At 45.2% G+C, this 22195-nt stretch overlaps 1 protein-coding gene across 2 annotated transcripts; it reads left to right on the top strand.

Moving 5' to 3' along the window:
* Positions 1–8932: 8932 nt before the first annotated feature.
* Positions 8933–21730, top strand: C5ar1 (complement component 5a receptor 1). Of its 2 annotated transcripts, NM_007577.4 has the most exons (3): positions 8933–8960; positions 9224–9328; positions 19383–21730. In NM_007577.4, exons 2-3 carry the CDS (start codon positions 9326–9328, stop codon positions 20433–20435), a joined length of 1056 nt encoding a protein of 351 aa, NP_031603.2. In that variant the 5' UTR covers positions 8933–8960; positions 9224–9325; the 3' UTR covers positions 20436–21730. The 2 variants fall into 2 exon arrangements, with proteins under 2 accessions (NP_031603.2, NP_001167021.1); NM_001173550.1 differs by lacking the exon at positions 8933–8960 and having other exon boundaries at positions 9135–9328; positions 19383–21728.
* The last annotated feature ends 465 nt before the right edge of the window (positions 21731–22195 follow it).

The following is a 22195-nucleotide window of genomic DNA, read 5'->3' as shown; positions in this document are numbered from 1 at the left end:
TCCTTCCTTCCTTCCTTCCTTCCTTCCTTCCTTCCTTCCTTCCTTCCAAGTTGCTTTTCTCATAGCAACAGCCAGGCATGGTGGCATACACCTGAAATCCCAGTGCTCAGAAGGTAGAGGCAGGATCAAGAAGCTCCAGGCTATCAAGGCTATCCTTGGCTACATCGATGGGTTTTGGGGCTAGCATAGTCTATGTGAGATCCTGTCTGAAAACAAAACTCAGAACAAAATCACATTCGCTCAATTTCTGCATCATTAAAGTTGTTTACAAGCCGAGTTCATTAACCACTTGAACAATTTATAGAAGAGGGAAAATGTCATCCTAATTGCTAGACATTCTGTCTCATCTTAATTTCAATAAATAAATATGAAAATGATTCCAGGAGAATCAAACTCCTGCTGAGAGGATGCTATTTAAAGTTAGTGGAGACTTCCTGGGAAAGGCTGTGGCTTTGTTGCCTAGGTCTGCAGTTGCACTAGGAATGCCTCAGGTCTGAATGGTTGTCTCCTTCAAAATGCCACCTAGAAGCTGGCCATGGCCGCACATGCCTGTGGTCCTACTTGCAGATGGACCAGAATCCCTGTGAGTTCCAGGCCAGCTTGGGTTACACAGTGAGACTCCGTCCAGCAGTGAGACTCCACCCAGTAGTGAGACTCCATCCAGCCCCATCCCGGTTTGCTTTGTCTCACTGTGACTAACACCACGAGCAGAATCAACTTAAGCAAGAAAAGGCTTATTTGGCTTTATGAGTCCTGATTATAGTTCCATCACCGAGGGAAGCTAGTCAGGTCAGGTAGTGCAAAACTGCCTGTAACTCCAGTTCCCGGGGATCTGACACCCTCTGTTGGTTCCTGTGGGCCCACGTACCCACTTGATGTACACACAAGGAGAGGCACATATTCATATACGTAATTGAAATATAAAATATGTCTTTTCTTTTTAAAGTCATTACCTGAGTGATAGAAAGGAAAGGACTGACCCCCCCCCCCAGTGTCTTCCACACACATGTATGTAGACACACACACACACACACACACACACACACACACACACACACACTACATACACTAAATAAATAATATTTTAACAGCTATAACAACTCTCCATGCTGGGTCACACATGTCATCCGGCACCCAGGAGGCTGGAACAGGATGTTCATGAGTTGGAGCTGTATAATGACTTCCAGCACAGCAAGACCCTGTCTCAAAAAAAAAAAAAAAAATTAAAGTTTTCTGTTTGTTTGAGACAGGATCTTACTATGTAGCTTTGGAACTCAATGCATAGACCAGACTAGCCTCAAACTCACAGAAATCTGCCTGCCTCTGCCTCCTGAGTGCTGGGATTAAAGCATATGTCACCAAGCCCAAAAACCAAAAGAGAGAGATTATAATGGTAAAGTTTATGTTGTATATTGTCGCTACCGTCTCTGACCAGCAGAAAAGAAGCGACGAAACCGACATCCTTCTCAAGGCAGTTTATTCAGGCTTCACAAATGTGTAGGAAAAAGAATGCCCGACCTCTCTTGGCCATCCCCCTTTATCCCCTCCAGTCCACCCCCCCTCACCCCAGTCCATGTAGGCACAGTTTATTGGCTCAGGACTACATTCGTCACATCATCCGATTTTACGTCATGGTGCATCTGTGCAATGCAGCTCAAGGTACATGGCTATCTTGAGGGATATGAGGAAGTCAGGTGCCAGTCATAAAACTTGGCAGCAGTCCCGGGCGCCCTCTTGGGTCCACGGCCACACCCACTCCTCACAGTATATATTTTACCACAACTGTAAGGATAAACAGTTTTCAAAAACTTTGTGTAGAGAGATTGTCTGAAAAGACTATGTGTGTGTGTATGTATGCATGTATGTATGTATGTATGTATGTATGTATGTATGTATGTGTGTATGTATGTATTTTGTGAGGGTAGGGAGGTAGCTCAGTTTGTATCAATCATTCCTAGTAAGCACAAGACTCGAGTTTGAGTCACAGAATAAAGCCTCGTTAAAAAACAAAAAAAGCAGGGTGTGGTGGCACATGCTTTAATCCCGGCACCAGGGAGGCAGAGGCAGGAGGATGACTGTGGCTAAATCAGTGAGCCCTTGCTTCAGGAAGGAGCCTCCTCTCTCAACAACAACAACAACCAGCAACAGGTGAGTGACTCCTGAGGAATGACACCTAGGCTGTCCTCTAGCTTTTATAAACATGCACGGGTATGAATACATACCTGCACACACGTGAACATGAGTGTGCACACACGTGAACATGAGGAATGACACCTAGGTTGTTCTCTAGCTTTTATAAACATGCACGGGTATGAATACATACCTGCACACACGTGAACATGAGTGTGCACACACGTGAACATGAGTGTGCACACATACACACAGAATTTCTTCAACATCCCGGCCTGGTTCAAATGATCCGAGTAGAGGAGCCACAGCAGCTTAGCAAGCTTAGCACTTTGTTGGCGAGCCTGAAGATGCACGTTCAGTGGTGAAAGAGGACTGAGCCCCTCATACCTTCCTCTGACCCCTGCTTCTGTGCTGCGGAACACTCAACCCTTCCCCCACAGTAGGTGCAAAAACATAACTTGAGGAAATCAGTTATAAACGTGTCCATCAGGGCTCCAGCCTTCCATGTGCAGTATGGAAGCCTGCATGAATATTAATAATCCAACCAGCTTGTTTTGTTCTTTGCTGATAGGAACGTGCCTTCCCATGGCACTGCATGAATGTGTTACACACTATGTACACATGCACATAGAATATCCATACACCAAATAAATACTTTTTTTTTTTTTTTTTCCGAGACAGGGTTTCTTTGTATAGCCCTGGCTGTCCTGGAACTCACTTTGTAGACCAGGCTGGCCTGGAAATAAATAAATTTTTAAAAACAAAAGATGACTCATAGATGTTACTTAAACTTCGTCTACATCTTTTTTTTAAAAGATTTATTTATTTATTTATTTATTTATTTATTTATTTATTTATTTATTTATTATGTATATAGCATTTTGCCTGCATATATGCCGGCATGCCAGGAGAGGGCACCAGATCCTATTACAGATGTTTGTGAGCCAGCTGGGAATTGAACTCAGGACCTCTGGAAGAGCAGTCAGTGCTCTTAACTGATGAGCCATTTTGCCAGTCCCCCTACATCTTCTTTTTAATCAAAACATTTCTCTTTGGAGAATTAAAAAACAAACAAAAGAAAACAAACAAACAAACAAACAAACCCAGTCATCACATATGTCCATATACCTGAAGGAGTTGTCTTTTATTTCACAGTCTGCCATGACTGACCTTGGCTACAGCTGTCTGCCCTGCAGTGGTTGGAGTGATTGCCGTATTATGTAATTCCTCCATTGGGCGGCAAAAGTCAACTTTCTGCCACCAGACACCCCCCACCCCCAATGATTCCTGACAGAAAGCAATGCAGTTTTTTAGAAAACAGAAAATGTGGGTGATTTTGAGGATCCGTTCTGACAGAGGAGGAGGGGGAGGAGGAGGAGGAGGAGAAGGGGGAGGAGGAGGAGAGGGGAAGGGAACAACACTGCCTATCAGAATGAAAGCGCACATCACTCAAGGATTATAAGTTTAGTAGTCACATTAAATGAAAAACTGAAATCATTTTTAATTTAAACTTTAAAGATTCATTTTTATGATTTGTGACTGTCCCATGTGTACAGGTGCCCACAGAGGCTAGAAGAGGCCAGAAGATCATTAGAATTGGACTTATAGGCTGTTGTGAGCTCCCGTCCTAGGAGTCCCTAACCTCTGGAAGGGTTACAGTGTACTTATAACCAATGAAAGATTTCCCCAGTCCCTAATTTCCCTTTTTCTTTTGCAGAACAAGAGGTTGAATTTAGGGCTTCCCATATCCTGGCAGGAGCTCTACCACTGAGCCACGCCCCCAGCCCCTCACTGGGGGATTCTAGGCAGGAGCTCTACCACTGAGCCACGCCCCCAGCCCCTCACTGGGGGATTCTAGGCAGGGGCTCTACCACTGAGCCACGCCCCCAGCCCCTCACTGGGGGATTCTAGGCAGGGGCTCTACCACTGAGCCACGCCCCCAGCCCCTCACTGGGGGATTCTAGGCAGGGGCTCTACCACTGAGCCACGCCCCCAGCCCCTCACTGGGGGATTCTAGGGTAGGAACTTTAGAGCTGAGCTACAAACCCAGCTCTCACTGGGGGAATTTTAGACACCTTCAAAATAAACTTCCTCCCACCTGTTACCTTAGACTGCTTAGAGGGAACCCAAGCAATACTGAGACTCTTCTGTAGATGTATTGTTTTTTAATCATTTGGTTCTGCCCACTTCCAGACTTCCTTTTTCTTCTCGAGTGGCAAGTTCAACTGCTCTAGCTACAGTGAGAGACTAGGGCTTGTGGTGTGGACCAGTTGCTTAGTATACAGGAAGCCCCCCGGGGTGCGGGGCGGACATCCCTGGCACCACATAAACTGATACTGTAGCAGTCTGCTGTAACCCCAGGTCAAGTCGGAAGGATGAGGAGTTCAAAGTCATCTTCAGCTCTACAAGGATTCTGAGGCCAAAAGAACACATTAGAGAATATAAATTACTTCCTTCCAAAGACAACCTCTCTGCCTCCATTGAAGGGTTTCAGACACTTCAAACTCAACCACTGAGGTGTGGCTGTAGGCAAATGGTACAGTGCCTAAGCTATGACTTTGAGTTGATTCCCAAACACACAACCAAAAGCCCTCAGGGTGCTAAAGATATGGCTTAATAGGTTAAGAGCACTGAGAGTTGGGGTTTAATTCCCAGCTCCCAGCTTGGAGGTTCACAACCATCTGTAACTCCAGTTCCATGAGAATTTGACATCCTCTTTTTTTTTTTTTTTTTTTTTTGTACTAGGCACACACGTGGCACACAAAGATAGGTGTAGCCAAAGCACTCACACATTATATATTTTTTAAAAAACTAAGCCCCAGCCGGGAGGTGGTGGCACACACCTTCTTTATTCTCAGCAATGTAGAGGCAGAAGCAGAGGCAGGTGGATCAGTGAGTTCGAGGCCAGCCTGGTCTAAAGAGTGAGTTCCAGGACAGCTGGGGCTACACAGAGAAAAACAAACAAATAAACAACAAACACAAACAAGCAAGCAACACAGAAACCAAAAGGAAACGGAAAAAACTCCACCCCCATGCTCTACCCTCGCTGTCAACACCTCCCCCCCCCCCAAAAAAAACCCCAAAGTCTCCAGTCATAAACTTGGTTGAGCTCTCAAGAAGAACGTAGCTGGTATGCCGCCACTAGAGGGCACCAGCTGTGCATTGATAATCAGGACAAACCTTTTATCATGTCTCCAAGCAATGGCTGGATTCTTAGTTTTTCCCAGGCATCTTGCTGAACTCAGCTTGAATGTCTTTCGTTTTCTTTATACTGTTTTTGAGACAGGGTATCATGTGGCCTAGGCTGGCCTTGGACTTGATATATATGGAGGATGATAGTTGCGGTGCGTCTCCAGTGCTAGGATTCAGGCATGTGTCACACATCTGGTTTTTGTGGTGCTGTGGGATCGAACCCAGGACTCCTTGCATTTTAAGGAAGCTCAATACCAATTGAGCTATGCCCTCAGGTCCCTCACCTGCATTCTTTTCCTACACAGGAGGGGCCAAGGCAGAGGATATGGGACCACCTTTCGAATAGCAAGCAAGAGCTGGATGATCTCAGAAGATCCAGGATCCATTTACCCTGCTCACGTTAGGTGCTTCAGAGTCATAGAATCTTCTAGTGGCAATAACAAGAACATGCCTTGAAATGACCCCTCCACTTTGGAGAACAGTTTGGTCCGTGGAGTGGTTTGAATGATGACCCCACCTTAAACAAACAAACAAACAACCCCCCCCCCAAAAAACCCCAGAAGCTGTGGATATAAACGTATTTGGAAACGGGGGTTTTAGTGTCCATAGACGAGTCAGGAGGACACACGGAGGAGAAGGGCCGTGTGAGGAAGGAGACAGCCAGTGGCCACAAGGAACTGGAAAAGAGATCCAGACCCTCCTGGGACATTCTATCGGGCTCTCCTGGATCCCCATGACCCCATGACTCTCGAACCTATGGATTCTGGAAGAGTGATTGTAAATTTTCAGCCTTGTAAGCCACAAGCCTCTGATTGTTTGTTACAGCCAACACAGAAAACTAACACAATCTCTTTTATTTAGTTAATTTTTTTTTCTTTTTGTTTTTCAAGACAGAATTTCTCTGTGTATCCCTGGCTGTCCTGGAACTCACTCTGTAGATCAGGCTGGCCTTAGACTCATAGATATCTGCCTGTCTCTGCCTCCTCAAGTGCTGGGATTAAAGGCTTGCGTCACCTCGGCCTGGACTAATTGGTTAACTTTTAAAATTACATTTTACTTGTTTGTTTGTTTATTGTATGCCCAAGCCTAATTAGTTAGCTTTTAAAATTCCATTTTATTTATTTATTTTATTTAAATAATTTATTTTTTATATCTTATATATAATGTATCTATTTTATATATAATATATTGTAAATGTATATTCTATAAAGATATAATAAATATATGTTTAGTATATATAATATATTTGATAGACATGTATAAATAAACTATATTATTTACTATCTATCTATCTATCTATCTATCTATCTATCTATCTATCTATCTATCTATCTATCTATTGTGTGCACCCATGGTACATGGTGCACAAGTAGCAGTCAGAAGACAGGTTTCAACAGTCAGTTCTCCACCCCCTGGCACTTCCCACAGTCCTCCTCCTCCCTCCCTCCTCCTTCCCCCCTCCTTCCTTCTCTTCCTCCTCTTCCTCTTCCTCCTCCACCTCTTCCTCCTCCATCTCCTCCTCCTCTATCATCTTCTTCTTCTTCTTCTTCTTCTTCTTCTTCTTCTTCTTCTTCTTCTTCTTCTTCTTCTTCTTCTTCTTCTTCCTCTCTCCCTCTCCCTCCCCCCTCTCTCCCCCCCCCCCTGTGTTTTTTTGTTTGTTTGTTTGTCTTTTGCTTCCTGCTTCTTGGGCAGAGCAAATACTAGAACCTCTTGCAAGCCCACCGGATCAGATCAGCATGGAAGGCCACTTGTATCTCAGCTCTGCAATGACCAGTCCACCACATCCTGCCTTAGAAGCCACTGTGGCTGCAGCCTGGGGCCTCACTCAGCACCACAGGGTAGTAGTTGTTGATTGCCACCCTATGGTGGACTTTCAGCTTCCCTGAGGGAACAATGGATTACAGCCACCTGCTCAGCTGGTTCATGCACTCCTGCAAGGGACAGGCTTCCTAGGGCACTGGGGCTGTAGATAAGGGACAGCTCACACTTCCCATGTTATTGGGTCATGAGACTTTTCAGCTTTGTTTGGTTTCCACTGTGTAAGTCAAAAAATTTCAGCCCTGCCCAAGAAAAGGGGCCAGCGAGATGGCTCGGTGGGTAAAGTGCTTGCTGCTCAGCCTGCTGACCTGAGTTCAATTCCTGTGACCAACATGGTGGAAAGACATAAGTCCTACAAGTTTGTCCTCTGACCTACACACACACACACACACACACACACACACACAAGTTTAGAAAACAAATCAGTAAAGCTACATATTTACTTTATTTAGTTTTTACTCTTGTTTTGAGGTAGTTTTCTATATAGCTTTGGTTGGCCTGAAACTCATTATGTAGACGAGCTGGCCTCAAACTCACAGAGGACTGCCTGTCTGTGCCATCTGAGTGTCGGGATTACAGGCTTGTGCCACCACATCTGGCTGTTTTTGAGTGTTTGAGATGGTGTCTCGGGTTGTCTGTATTGCTAGGAATGAACTTGAGCTATGGTGTCTCCTGCATCCACCTCCCAAATGCTGAGATTATAGACATCGTTGAAATCTCCGGAGTGTGTTCCTTTCACGGCCCATCTCGCTGCATACTCACAGGAGTTCCGGGGTCCTGTGGTCTCACGTGGCTGATGCATCAGGTGTTCAGGGTAGGATGTGGGAGGAGAAGAGAGAAGATAGAAGATTTCAGGTTTCAAACAAACAGAAAACACAACAAAGGATTAATTAGGCTGTTAAGACAGAATAAGACATTTCATCTCTTATGCTCCACGCCCCCCAGCCCTGAGATAGGCTTTCATTATGTGGCTCTTACTGACCATGAGTTTACAGAGTGTTGGGATTGCGTACCACACATGTGACCATAGGTTTGTTTTATTTTTATTTTTTTAAAAAATTGGTCCTTCCTATGCAGGTGGCCTGGAATTTTTAATCCTCCTGCTTTTGTCCAAGTAATAGAATTACAGGCATGTATAATTGTGCCTAACCTGAGCCAATTTTGTCTTTGCTAAAAAGCACAGGTTCTCAACCTGTGGGTCCTGACCCCTGGGGGGAGGGTGTCACATCTCAGATATCTTGTATATCTGATATTTACATTACAGTTATGAAGTAACAATGAAATGCTTTTGTGGTTGGGGGTCACCACAATATGTGGAACCAACTGTTTTCAGGGTCACAGTGTCAGGAAGGTTGAGAGCCACTGCTACAAAGGATCTCACAAAGCCTACTCTGGATTAGAAGTTACTGTGCAGCCAGGAGGATGGCTTTGAACTTATTCTCCTGCCTCAGCCGCCTGGGTGCTGGGGTCGGATGCAGCACTACATCAGGTTTTATGCGGTGCTGGGAATGGTATCCAGGGCTTTGCACATGCTAGGCAAGTGTTTAACCAACCAAGCCATGATCCCAGCATGCTTTGCTTTATTATTTGAGACAGGTCCTGTTCTGCAGCCCAGGGTGATCCTCCTGCCCCAGTCTCCTGAGTGCTAGCATTGAGTTAACACATCTCCCTAACCCCCTTAAGAGAAAACGCCAAGACCTTGGCCATCTCTTCAGCCCTCTGTGTGCTTTCTTGCTATAAAAGCCACCAGGCTGGGGAGCTGTGGTCATTATTTCTGTCATGTAGAAACCCCAGAAACTCCAAAACTTCCTTCAGAAGAGGTAGGCTCCTCCTCAGATTGGGGAACGAGGCCAGGAAAAGCAGCTGCGTCCCCAAAAGTGAAGAAGTCCTGGAAATTGCCTTTTCCCCTTCTGGGGCCAGAGACTTCCTTCCTTTTCCAAGTTGACATCTCTCCCCTGGCTGGTTGGTACTGGGTGGTGCTGAGGGTGTACTGGGTAAGCACCGGTGGAGGGAGCCTCAGCTAGGATGGTCAGTGAGTGACCAATGAGCACCTCCAGGAGACAAGACAGTCATTTCCTCTCAGTTGCCTGCATCTCTTCTTGAGGGTTTAAAAGGCACAGCCTGGGTGACAGGGACCTTCAGGCATCCGTCGCTGGTTACCACAGAACCCAGGAGGAGCCAGGACATGGTGAGTGGATTCCTCTCCCTGTCTGACTTTCTTTGCCCATTTCTAGCTCCTTTCCCATCCTGAGCTCACACTCTGAGATGGGATGTGGCCAACGGACTAAGGGGATTTATGGGAACCACGGCGGCCTCACCAAGATGTAGGCTCAAGAAGGTTCTTCAGGACAGGAGACCCTGGAGTCAGCTCTCCTCACTGAAGAGTTCTAGAAGTTGGGCATGTTCATTTACACTTGTAATCTGAGCCCTCAAGAGGCCGGGGCAGGATGCTGCAGTCAAGGCTACATAGTGACTTTTAGGCTAGTGTGAGCTACACTATGAGATACTGTGTTCAGAGACAAATGGGCTGGAGGTAGAGATCAGGTGTGAGAGTGCTCTGTGGGAGAGCTGGAAGCCATGGGTCCAATGACCAGCACCTCGTACAGCTGGGTGGGAGTGATTGGAAATTCAATCTTACATAGTAATTTTGAGGTTAACCTGGGCTACACTACATGAGACCCTACTTCAGAAAAGCAAGAACAAAAAAATAATTTTACAAACTAGCCAAGGTGGTGGCTCAAACCTGCTATCCTGGCTCCTAGCAGGAGGTTTGAGATTTGGGGCGAGCCTAGGCAACTTTGTTGAGACTTTGTCTCAAAGACTAAAAGCAAAACAAAACAAAAACTCAAACAGTGTGAATAAAGGAAGGAAGAATGAAACAATTGCAGAAACCTGTTGGGATTGTAGCTCACTGCCTAGCCTGAGTGTGGCCCAGGGTTCCGTCTCCTACGCTGAGTCTAAAACTACCAAGCAGAGACTGGGTGCTGTGACGCACACCTTTTAATCCCGCACTCAGGAGGCAGAATCGGGAGGTTCTCTGTGAGTTCGAGGCCAGCCTGGTAAACATGTAAAGAAGTCTAAGGAAGGTCAATGTTGAGAGTCTTGACAGCCAGTTTGAAAGAACGCCCATTCCCAGAAAAGTTAGAGGAAGCCCAGATGGGAGCACTGATGGCCTGGGTCCTTCTGTGGTTAATGGCCATGACCCTCTAGGCAGGTCCCTCTCCATGCCTGGGACCTGACGTTGAGGCATGGTGCTAGACCAGCGGCGACTTGGCCCCACTGTAACAGAGGATACGGTCTTGCTTCATCCACACAAAAGAGGAAACGGAAAACTTGATGACAGGGAGGGTACACGCTTTCTTCATCCTTCTTCTGTCCCATCCAATCCTGTGTCTGCCCCGAGCAATTGGGGTTTCCAGAACAGGGTGGGTTCTTTTTCCTTTCTACACAACGTTTCTGAAGACGAAGTCACTTTATTGACCACCCGAACTGTAGAGTCCCTGATTTGGGCTGGGGCGTGACTGAGTTTTTTGTTTTTTGTTTGTTTGTTTGTTTGTTTTAAATACTGGAATAGGCTGTCAGTATCTTTTTTTTTTTTTAAGATTTATTTATTATATATAAGTACACTGTAGCTGTCTTCAGACACTCCAGAAGATGGCATCAGATCTTGTTACAGATGGTTGTGAGCTACCATGTGGTTGCTGGGATTTGAACTCCAGACCTTCGGAAGAGCAGTCGGGTGCTCTTACCCACTGAGCCAACTCACCAGCCCTTTTTTTTTTTTTTTTTTTTTTTTTTTTTTTTAAAGATTTACTTATTTTATATATGTGAGTAGTATTGTCTCTTCAGAGACACCAGAAGAGGGCATCAGACCCAATTACAGATGGTTATTAGCCACCATGTGGTTGCTGGGAATTGAACTCGGGACCTTTGGAAGAGCAGTCAGAGCTCTAAACCGCTGAACCATCTCTGCAGCCCGTGACTGGATTCTTAGGCCAGTAGTCTATGGCTAAGCTATGCCCCTCACCCCTCACTGGGGGATTCTAGGCAGGGGCTCTACCACTGAGCCACACTCCCAGCCCCTCACTGGGGGATTCTAGGCAGGGGCTCTACCACTGAGCCACGCCCCCAGCCCCTCACTGGGGGATTCTAGGCAGGGGCTCTACAACATTTCAGTCCTTGATCTTTTAAGACAGGATGTCACTATGTAGCCCAATGGTCTAAATCACATGATTATCCTCAGGCTCCCTGGTGCTGGGATCACAGGCATATACCACCGTGGCTAGCCCCTAAACATAATTTTTCTTTTGAATGAATAATTTTTTTCTTTTGGTTTTTCAAGATAGGATTTCTCTGTGTAGCCTTGGCTGCCCTGGAACTTGCTCTATAAACCAGCCTGGCTTCAAACTCACAGATCCTCCTGCCTCTACCTCCTGAGTGCTGGGATTAAAGGCATGTGCCATCACTGCCTAGCTTTGAATGAATACTTTTTTTTAATATTGTGAATAGGCATTTACTGAGTGCTTATTGTATGCTAGTCCTCTTGCTAAGCACTTTAGATTTACTACATAGCAAACTATCAATAAAGGAGCTGTAGAATATCCATGTATTTCAAGGGCAACACAGCCTTTGAACAGACATATACTATCCCAATGGCATTCCACGCATTAGGCGGTATAACCTTTTAAAGAGAAGGCTCTTGGGATTCGGCCCCACCCCTGCTCTTGCTGATAGGTTTTGGGAGGCTTTCTAACTAACCTAGAGCCCCACTTTTTAAAATCTGTAGAGTGGGTGTGGCCATAGTAGCAGCCCAATGAGGGTTGCATGTGTTAAATGAAGAAAAGAGCAGTTGAAAGCCCCTCACAAGTGGCCCATACCTGTAATCCCAGCACTCAGGAGAAAGAGGCCCTGTCTCAAAAGAAAATACAAAAAGCATGTAAACTTATGGACCAGGCTAATTATTTTATTTTGTTTTTTTAAAAAAGATTTATTTATTTATTTATTACATGTAAGTACACTGTAGCTGTCTTCAGACACTCCAGAAGAGGGAGTCAGATCTCCTTACGAATGGTTGTGAGCCACCATGTGGTTGCTGGGATTTGAACTAAGGACCTTCAGAAGAGCAGTCAGGTGTTCTTACACGCTGAGCCATCGCACCAGCCCCAGGCTAATTATTGTTATTTTGAAATAGGTTCTCATGTAGATAAGGCTGAACCTAGAACTCACTATGTAGCCAAGGATAGCTTTGACTTCCTGTCCTCCTGCTCCACCTCTGGTCTCTCTCTCTCGATATATACACACATATATGTTCATTTTATATATTATATTGTATAATAGTTTATAGTCTTCTTTTTTTCTTTTTTTTTTTTTTTTTTGGTTTTTCAAGACAGGGTTTCTCTGTGTAGCCCTGGCTGTCCTGGAACTCACTCTGTAGACCAGGCTGGCCTCGAACTCAGAAATCCGCCTGCCTCTGCCTCCCGAGTGCTGGGATTAAAGGCGTGTGCCACCACGCCCGGCTATAGTTCATATTCTTTAAGCAACTATTTTTATATCATTTATTTATTTGTCTTACAAGATTTGTTTTTAATTGTGTGTACGCTTTTGAGTCTGTCTGTCACACGCGTGCAGATGCCCTCAGAGGACAGAAGGTGTTGGATTTTCGGAGCTGGAGTTTCAGGCAGTTGTGAGATCCCCTTGGGTGCTGAGAAGTGAACACATGTCCTCTGCGGAAGCTGACAGTGCTCTTCATTGCTGAACCATCTCTCCACTTCCTTCTTAGTCTTTTTTTTCTCAATTGTTTTTCTCCTTAAAAAATATTTTGACCTTATGATTAGTTGAGTCCACAGACATGGACACTGTGTATACGGAGGGACAATGACATCTTCTATAATAGTTCAAATTATGTATGCATATAATATGTTACATATATTGTATTCCACATCCAAGAACCATATAAACAGGAGAAAGTGCTCTCTCTCTCTCTCTCTCTCTCTCTTAAAGATTTATTTATTTGTTATATGTAAGTACACTGTAGCTGTCTTCAGTCACTCCAGAAGAGGGCATCAGATCTCATTATGGATGGTTGTGAGCCACCAAGTGGTTGCTGGGATTTGAACTCAGGACTTTCCAAGAGCGGTCAGTGCTCTTACCTGCTGAGCCATTCTCCAGCCCAGGAGAAAACTCTCTTAATTCCCGAGTCCCAGTCCCTTCCTTAGAGGCAGCCACTACTGTCAGTATGTGAGGCTAGTCTGTATGTACACGTGAATGGACACACACACATTCATGCACATGTTGTGCATCCTTCCTTCTACAGGTAATATACATTGTGCATTGTCCACTGCTATTTCCTATTTTAAACAAAGTTTCCCTAGATATCAAAGACCTTTCTGTATCATTTCATTAACAACTACCTTATTCTTTTAAAAACTGCATAGTGCTTTGTTGCCTAGAGGCTATTACTAAGTTACTCAGTCCCTTTTGGTCAGTTCAAAATATCATTATCATCTCCTCCTCTGCCTCCTCCTCCTCCTCTTCCTCCTCCTCCTCTTCCTCCTCCTCCTCTTCCTCCTCCTCCTTCTTAATTCTTCATCTTCATATCCGTCTTCATTTGTTTGTTTTATGTTGGAGACAGAATTTTGGTAGCCCAGGCTGGCCCCAAATTCAAGCACCTTTTGCCCGAGCTTCTCGAGTGCTGGGATCACAGTTATGCAGTGCACTCAGCCGATCTCCCCTCCTCGCAGGAACTCTGTAAAGGCCAAAGCTTCCTGAGATGTTTGTATCTGGAAGCCCCAGGAAACCACAGAGTTTACGATCAGCATCTTTTTCTCTGCCTCATGAAGTCACGAAAAGGACAGGGTGAGATCATGTCAGGAAGCAAGAAAGGAGAAGGTCAGCCGGCAAGGATGAGAGATGGGGTTAGAGAGGCCCGTGTCAGAAGTCTGAGTCATTGTAGTAAGGATGGTGAGATCTGCAGATGCCAGGAGAAGCATTCCACCCTGTCTGGGGCCTTGAGAATACCCAGAGGGCAGGCTGTGAGGTTTCCTATAGGGCCCAGAATTAATCCTCAAGTGACCTGAGCATGGGACCCTGGGGATGTGGGGATGCCCAGAGTAACAAGTAGAAAGATACAGAACTGAGGGTGAGCCAGAGTGAAATGAGTGGCTGGGTCCTGGGTCTGTCTGTCTGTCTGTCTGTCTGTCTCTCTCTAGCTTTCTTTTTGTTTTTCTCTGTGTAGCCCTGGCTGTCCTAGAACTCACTCTATAAACCCGGCTGACCTCAAACTCAGAGATCTGTCCTCCCCTGCCACCCGTGCTGGGATTGAAGGTGTGCATCACATCACCACCCTCCTGCTTGAAATATTTTTAAATTATAGAAAAGTGTGAGGCTAGTACAAGAAGTTTATTTATCTTCTTTTGTTGTCGTTGTTATTTATTATTACTGAGATGGGGTCTCGCTATGTAGCTCAGGCTGACACTCAATGTAATGCATAGCCCAGGCTGGTCTGGGGCGCCACATCTTCCTGTTCAGCCTCCTCAGTGTTGGCATTACAGGCGAGCATTACCATAAATTCTTGTGTTTCCTCCCCAAGAGTCCCCACATGCAGTCTATGGTGTATATATGTTTACCCATGTATATACTTATAAATCTTTGTATGTATCTATGTTTCTGTTTCTATAAACATATCAGTTTAGCTGCATATCGACATATCTGTTTTTCTATCTGTCAATATAGCTATCAATTATGCTCCATCCATTGTTTCTCTACCATTCATCTCTAGCTATTCATCATCTACCCAGGCATTTTCTATTCTTCTATTAGTTTAGCCTGGTCTTGAACCCCCAACCTAGCTGAGGATAGCTCTTTTTTTTTTTTTTATAATGGTACTGAAGTTTATTTTTTTTAAAGATTTATTTATTTATTACATGTAAGTACACTGTAGCTGTCTTCAGACACACCAGAAGAGGGCGTCAGATCTCGTTACAGATGGTTGTGAGCCACCATGTGGTTGCTGGGATTTGAACTCTGGACCTTCGGAAGAGCAGTCGGGTGCTCTTACCCACTGAGCCATCTCACCAGCCCTGAGGATAGCTCTTAACTCTTGATCTTCTTGCCTCCACCACATAGATTCAGGGGTTACAGGTGCACTACCGTGTCCAGTCTATGTAGCACTGGGGATGGAACCCAAGGGTTCATACATGATAAATGAGCACTCTACAAGATGAGCTATGTTCCTAACCCATCTGCCTGTCTTTCTATCACCTATGTCCCATCCGTTGATCTATAAATCTTTTTATTCATCTTTCACCCACCCACCCAACCATTCACCCATTCATTCTTAGTAACCAAGGCTGGTCTTGAACTCTTGATTTTCCCACCCGAGTCTTCCCAGTCCTGAGATGATACAAGTGCACATCACCATACCCGTGTCAAAATCTACTTCTAATTCTTATTTCTGTTTTTAAAAAGAAAAGTTATCTGTTTTATGTATATATGTGTCTGTTGAGTGTATATATGTGCACCAAGTGCCTACAGGAGCCTGCAAAGATCAGTTGTCAGATTCTGCCATTGGAGTTCTAAACAGTTGCGAGCTGTCACAACTCTGGTCCTCTACAGGAGCAGCAACTGCTCTTAACTGGTGACCCATCTCTTCTAATTTCTCTCTCTCTCTCTCTCTCTCTCTCTCTCTCTCTCTCTCTCTCTCTCTCTCTCTCTCCCTCCCTCCCTCCCTCTCTTCCTTCCTTCCTCCCTTCCTTCCCCCCTCCCTTCCTTCCTTCCTTCATTCCTTCCTTTTGTTTTTTGTTTGTTTGTTTTTTTTTAATTAGGTATTTTCCTCATTTACATTTTCAATGCTATCCCAAAGGTCCCCCATACCCACCCCCCCAATCCCCTAACCACCCACTCCCCCTTTTTGGCCCTGGCGTTCCCCTGTACTGGGGCATATAAAGTTTGCAAGTCCAATGGGCCTCTTTTTGCAGTGATGGCCGACTAGGCCATCTTTTGATACATATGCAGCTAGAGACAAGAGCTCCAGGGTACTGGTTAGTTCATATTGTTGTTCCACCTATAGGGTTGCAGTTCCCTTTAGCTCCTTGGGTAATTTCTCTAGCTCCTCCATTGGGGGCCGTGTGATCCATCCAATAGCTGACTGTGATCATCCACTTCTGTGTTTTGTTTGTTTTTTTGAGACAGGGTTTCATCGTGTAGCCCTGGCTGTCCTGGAACTCACTCTGGAGACCAGGCTGGCCTCGAACACACAGGGATCTACCTACCTCTGCCTCCCAAGTGCTGGGATTAAAGGCATGCTCTACCACCACCTGGCTAGTTCTTATTTCTTATTTTGCCTTTTGCTGGCCCCAAATACTTTGCCTCCACTTCCAATTGTAAGTCCCAAAACTTAGGGTTTGGAAAATGGGTGGCTTGCTAGACTGTCAAGGAGATAATGAAGGAAGAAAGGGAGGCTCAGAGCCAGAGAAATTTGCAAAGGAACCTGTATGCCCCATAGGTCTGGATCACAGGGGATAACTCCAAAGCCAGTATCCAAAGGACAGCCTATCCTCAGCTGGGGGTGGAGTCTTTGCCTGCTTCCCGCCTATACTAAAATGTCGAACTATTTTTTCTCTTTCTCTCTCTCTCTTTCTATTTTTTCTTTTAAAGATTTATTTATTTATTTTATGTATATGAGTACACTAGGGCATTAGATCTCATTACAGATGGTTGTGAGCCACCATGTGATTGCTGGAATTTAAACTCAGGACCTCTAGGAGAGCATCCAGTGCTCTTAACCTCTGAGCCATCTCTCAGCCCTCTGGTTTTTTGTTTTGTTTTGTTTTGTTTTTTTGTTTTTTTAAAGACAGTATCTCATTGTCTTTGTTAGCAGCTCTGTCCTGTCCTAGAACTCACTATGCCCAACACACTGACCTCAAATACATGCTTATCCACCTGGCTCTGCCTCCCAAATGCTGGGATTAAACATGTGTACCACCACTACCTGGCATCTCTGTCCATCATTTTAATCAAAGAGAAAAATGTATAAAACTTTTTCTTAAGTAGCCCAGACTGGTAATGAGGATCACTGTGCATCTGAGGATGAGTCTGTTGCCTCTGTCTCCCAGATTCTGGGGTGGGAGTCACCATTTCTAGTTTAATGTTGTGCTGGGTTTGGAGTCTGTGGCTTCATGCTTTGAGACTGGTTTCCTGTAAGGCAGGCGATCATTGAATGCTTCCCCACCCTGCCTCCTGTTACTGAATGTCAGGATTGTAGCCATGAGCCGCCATGCCCGCTTTAATATAAGATCATTTAAAGCAGTAGTTCTCAATCTGTTGTCAGAGAGTAGCAAGCTTACAGTCAGGAAGTAGCAACAAAAGTCATTTTATGGCTGGGGGTCACCACAACATGAGGAACTGTGTTAAAGGTCTCAGCCTTCGGAAGGTTGAGAAGGAAACCTCAAACCCACAGATATCGGTCACAGTTCTCAAAGGACCACATTGCCCAATATGTTTATACACCATGGTCACATTTCCAGCCCACCGAGGACACCAGGATAAAGCTTCACTGCCAACAATGAGGTGTTTCAAAATTAGATGTCATTGTCCTGTCTTTATACCAACTTTGGGTTTTAGTCCAAATTCAGGGCATACACATCTATAATTCTAGCACACAGGAGGTAGAGGCAGGGGGATCAGTAGTTTATCATCTTGAGCTACATAGTGAGTTTTGGGACTAGCCTGGTATACAGTGGATTCTGTCAAAAAACTAAATGACAAAGAAGTAACAACAACAACAACAAAATAATAATAATAATAATAATAATAATAATAATAATAATAATATTATTATTATTATTATTATTATTATTATTATTATTATTATTATTTGTGTGTGTGTGTAGTGTCTGGACACATAGGTCAAGCTGAGCTTGAACTCAGGACAATCCTCATACATGTTTTGAGTCTTTATATCACTGGGAGCTGGAGAGGTAGCTCAGGAGTCAACAGTACCTGCCAGAGGACAGGAGTTCAGTTCCAAGCACCTATGTAGAGTAGCTCACAACCAGATGTAATTCCAAAGTGTTCAATGCCCTCTTCTAGCCTCCCAGGGCACCTCCTCTCTCTCTCTCTCTCTCTCCTCTCTCTCTCTCTCTCTCTCTCTCTCTCTCTCTCTCTCTCTCTCTCTCTCTCTCTCACACACACACACACACACACACACACACACATACACACTTTTAAAAAGTCACATCAGCTGGGAAGTGATGACACACACCTTTAATCCCAGTACTCAGGAGGCAGAGGCAGGCAGATCTCTGACTTCGAGGCCAGGCTGTTCTACTGAGTGAGTTCCTGGACAGACAGGGCTACACAGAGAAACCCTGTCTCCCCCTCCCCCCATACAGTACCAATGGTAAGATGGTTTAGCAGGTAATCGCCCAAGCCTGGAGACCTGAGTTCTATCTTAGGACCCACATAAAGGTTAAGGGAGAGAACGCAGTGCACAAAGTTATCCCCTGGCTTTCACATGTGTGTTATGGCATGCACATGCATACATACATACATGCATACATACATACATACATACATACATACATACATAGACAGTGACAAATTAAAATAATACCTCATTGGTCAGTCACTGCACCCCTTTAATCCCAGCACTCAGAAGCCAGAGGCAGTTGGAACTCTGTAAGAGTGGAGCCAGCCTGGTCTACAGAGTGAGACTTTTTCTTTTTTTCTTTTTTTTTTAAAGATTTATTCATTTATTATACGTAAGTACACTGTAGCTGTCTTCAGACACTCCAGAAGAGGGAGTCAGATCTCGTTACGGATGGTTGTGAGCCACCATGTGGTTGCTGGGATTTAAACTCCTGACCTTCGGAAGAGCAGTCGGTTGCTCTTACCCACTGAGCCATCTCACCAGCCCCGAGATTTTTTCTCATCACCTCCCTACCCCAATCCATATACTTGATTAAAGCCCAGGTCTGGAGAGCCATGCCTGTAGTCTCAGCATTGGGCAGCTGAAGTAGATGGACCACCATGATTTCAGTTTATCCTGGGCTTCAGAGTGAGTTTAAGACCAGTCTGGGTAATTTAACAGAGAACCTGTCTCAAAATAAAATCTACAAACTATACTAGTTTTATAGGTGTTCAGCATCCCTTGGTAGAGTTGAGACTCAGAAAGACGGGCAATGCCTCCATCCCCTGGGAATGTGTCTACCAACTCACACAATCTACCTGTTTGATTTGCTTAGGACCCCATAGATAACAGCAGCTTTGAAATCAACTATGATCACTATGGAACCATGGATCCTAACATACCTGCGGATGGCATTCACCTCCCGAAGCGGCAACCTGGGGATGTTGCAGCCCTTATCATCTACTCGGTGGTGTTCCTGGTGGGAGTACCTGGGAATGCCCTGGTGGTGTGGGTGACAGCCTTCGAGGCCAGACGGGCCGTCAACGCCATCTGGTTTCTGAATCTGGCGGTGGCCGACCTCCTCTCGTGCTTGGCACTGCCTGTCCTGTTCACGACCGTTTTAAATCATAACTACTGGTACTTTGATGCCACCGCCTGTATAGTCCTGCCCTCGCTCATCCTGCTCAACATGTACGCCAGTATCCTGCTGCTGGCTACCATTAGTGCCGACCGTTTCCTGCTGGTGTTCAAGCCCATCTGGTGTCAGAAGGTCCGCGGGACTGGCCTGGCATGGATGGCCTGTGGAGTGGCCTGGGTCTTAGCATTGCTCCTCACCATTCCATCCTTCGTGTACCGGGAGGCATATAAGGACTTCTACTCAGAGCACACTGTATGTGGTATTAACTATGGTGGGGGTAGCTTCCCCAAAGAGAAGGCTGTGGCCATCCTGCGGCTGATGGTGGGTTTTGTGTTGCCTCTGCTCACTCTAAACATCTGCTACACCTTCCTCCTGCTCCGGACCTGGAGTCGCAAGGCCACGCGCTCCACCAAGACGCTCAAAGTGGTGATGGCTGTGGTCATCTGTTTCTTTATCTTCTGGCTGCCCTATCAGGTGACCGGGGTGATGATAGCGTGGCTGCCCCCGTCCTCGCCCACCTTGAAGAGGGTGGAGAAGCTGAACTCCCTGTGCGTGTCCCTGGCCTACATCAACTGCTGTGTTAACCCTATCATCTACGTCATGGCTGGCCAGGGTTTCCATGGACGACTCCTAAGGTCTCTCCCCAGCATCATACGAAACGCTCTCTCTGAGGATTCAGTGGGCAGGGATAGCAAGACTTTCACTCCGTCCACGACGGACACCTCAACCCGGAAGAGTCAGGCGGTGTAGAGGAGAAGCCACAACTGGCCTAGCTGCTCCTTTTCCAGCCCTCCTACCCCCTCCTCTTCTTCCTCCTCCTGCCTCTCCTCCTTCCTTCCTTCCTTCTCTTTGCATGTTTAATTTTCTGCAATTCTCTAAGTTGCTCTGACTAGCCTTGAGCCCAGGATCCTCATGAAGGCTGAGATTATAAATATAAATTCCTTTGATGAAAAGCATCACATTAAGATAGTACTCGGCTTTTTTTCTAAGGCTTTTTTTTTTTTTCTTGGCTACGTTGCCCACCTGCAGTGGCTAGGCAGATACACCTAATGATGACCTCCAGGGGTTGGATAACAGAGAACAAGAGAATTTCCTGGCCTTCTTCTTCCTCTCTTCCTCTTCTTTTTCCCTCCTCCTCCTTCTTCTCCTCCTCCTCCCTTTTTTTTTTTATGGTTCTGGTCTGAACCCAGGTCTCAATGGAACCCAGGGCTTATGGATATATCACATAAGCAAGCTACAGCCCCAAACCCCAGGCAACCAGTATCCACCCACCCTTTATTTCTTTTCTATGTTTGATTTTTTTTTTTTTTGAGACAAGGTCTCATGTAGGGTAGTCTGGCCTTGAACTCCAGATCCTCCTGTGACCATCTCCCAAGTGTCGTGACTGTAGACCTGTGCTGTTGTGTCCGACCTATCCTTTATTTCTACAATTTTGTGTTTTCAGGAATGGTATTTAATGGAACCCAACATATCCAAGCTTTGTAAAAACAACTATGCATGGCTTACTTGATAAATTTTTTTTTTTTAAAAAGGTACAGAAATGTGTTGTTTAACTTTTTAAAAGCACGTATTTATTTATTTTGTGGGGGGTGAGGGGGTGGTGCTGGGCAAATGTCATGGTATATGTGTGGAGGTCAGAGGACAACCTGTTGAAATTGGTTCTCTCATTGCAACCATGAAGGTCCTCATGGAATCGAACCCAGGTCATCATACTTGGCAGCAAACACCTTTACCTGCTGAGTCACATCACTGGCCAGAGGTGTCCTGTCTTATAATGCGTTCTTTCAGCTTAATGAATGTGTGTGCATGAGTGTATGTGTTGGCTAGAAAATATGTACAGATCAACACCAGAAGTATCATGCAAGCATGGGAATGGTTTTGAATTTCCTGGTCAAATTAAAAATGTGAAAGAAGACCTGGGTGTGGTGGCGCAAACCTATATCCCAGCATGTGGGAGGTTCAGGGGCCAGAATTGAGTTTTAGAACCCAGCCTGGCTTACCCAGGGAGACTGTCTCATGAGATCCAAATAAACAGTATATGATGGAAAACACTGGAGTTTAGCTCTGCTAGGCCCTCTCTTCTTCCCAGTGGATATGTGACCACTGGTTGTCACATATCACAGACCCAGCCTACCTGTGTTCTGCTATTCACACTTTCTATATGATGACACTAACCTCACTGAATTTTTACAGGCTCCATGCCTTGGCATTTATTATTTATGTATTTATTTATTTTGAGACAGGATCTCTTTACATAGCCCTAGCTGTCCTGGAACTCACTATGTGAACCAGGCTGGCCTAGAACTCACAGAGATGGGCCTGCCTCCATCTCCTGAGTGCTAGGATTAAAGACATGAGCCACCACATCCAGCTTTATTCTATGTTTTGTATGGCCTCTATGAGTTTGAAACATTTAATCAATTAGTTAGTTAATTAATTAATATATGAGATGGGATCTCATGTAGCCCAGGCTAGCCTTAAGCTGGTTTTACAGCTGAGGTGGGATTATA

This window comes from Mus musculus, chromosome 7, assembly GCF_000001635.26.
Source record: "Mus musculus strain C57BL/6J chromosome 7, GRCm38.p6 C57BL/6J".
NCBI lineage: Eukaryota > Metazoa > Chordata > Mammalia > Rodentia > Muridae > Mus > Mus musculus.
Note: the sequence above shows the minus strand (reverse complement) of the source record. Positions and strands in the feature narration are given on the sequence as shown.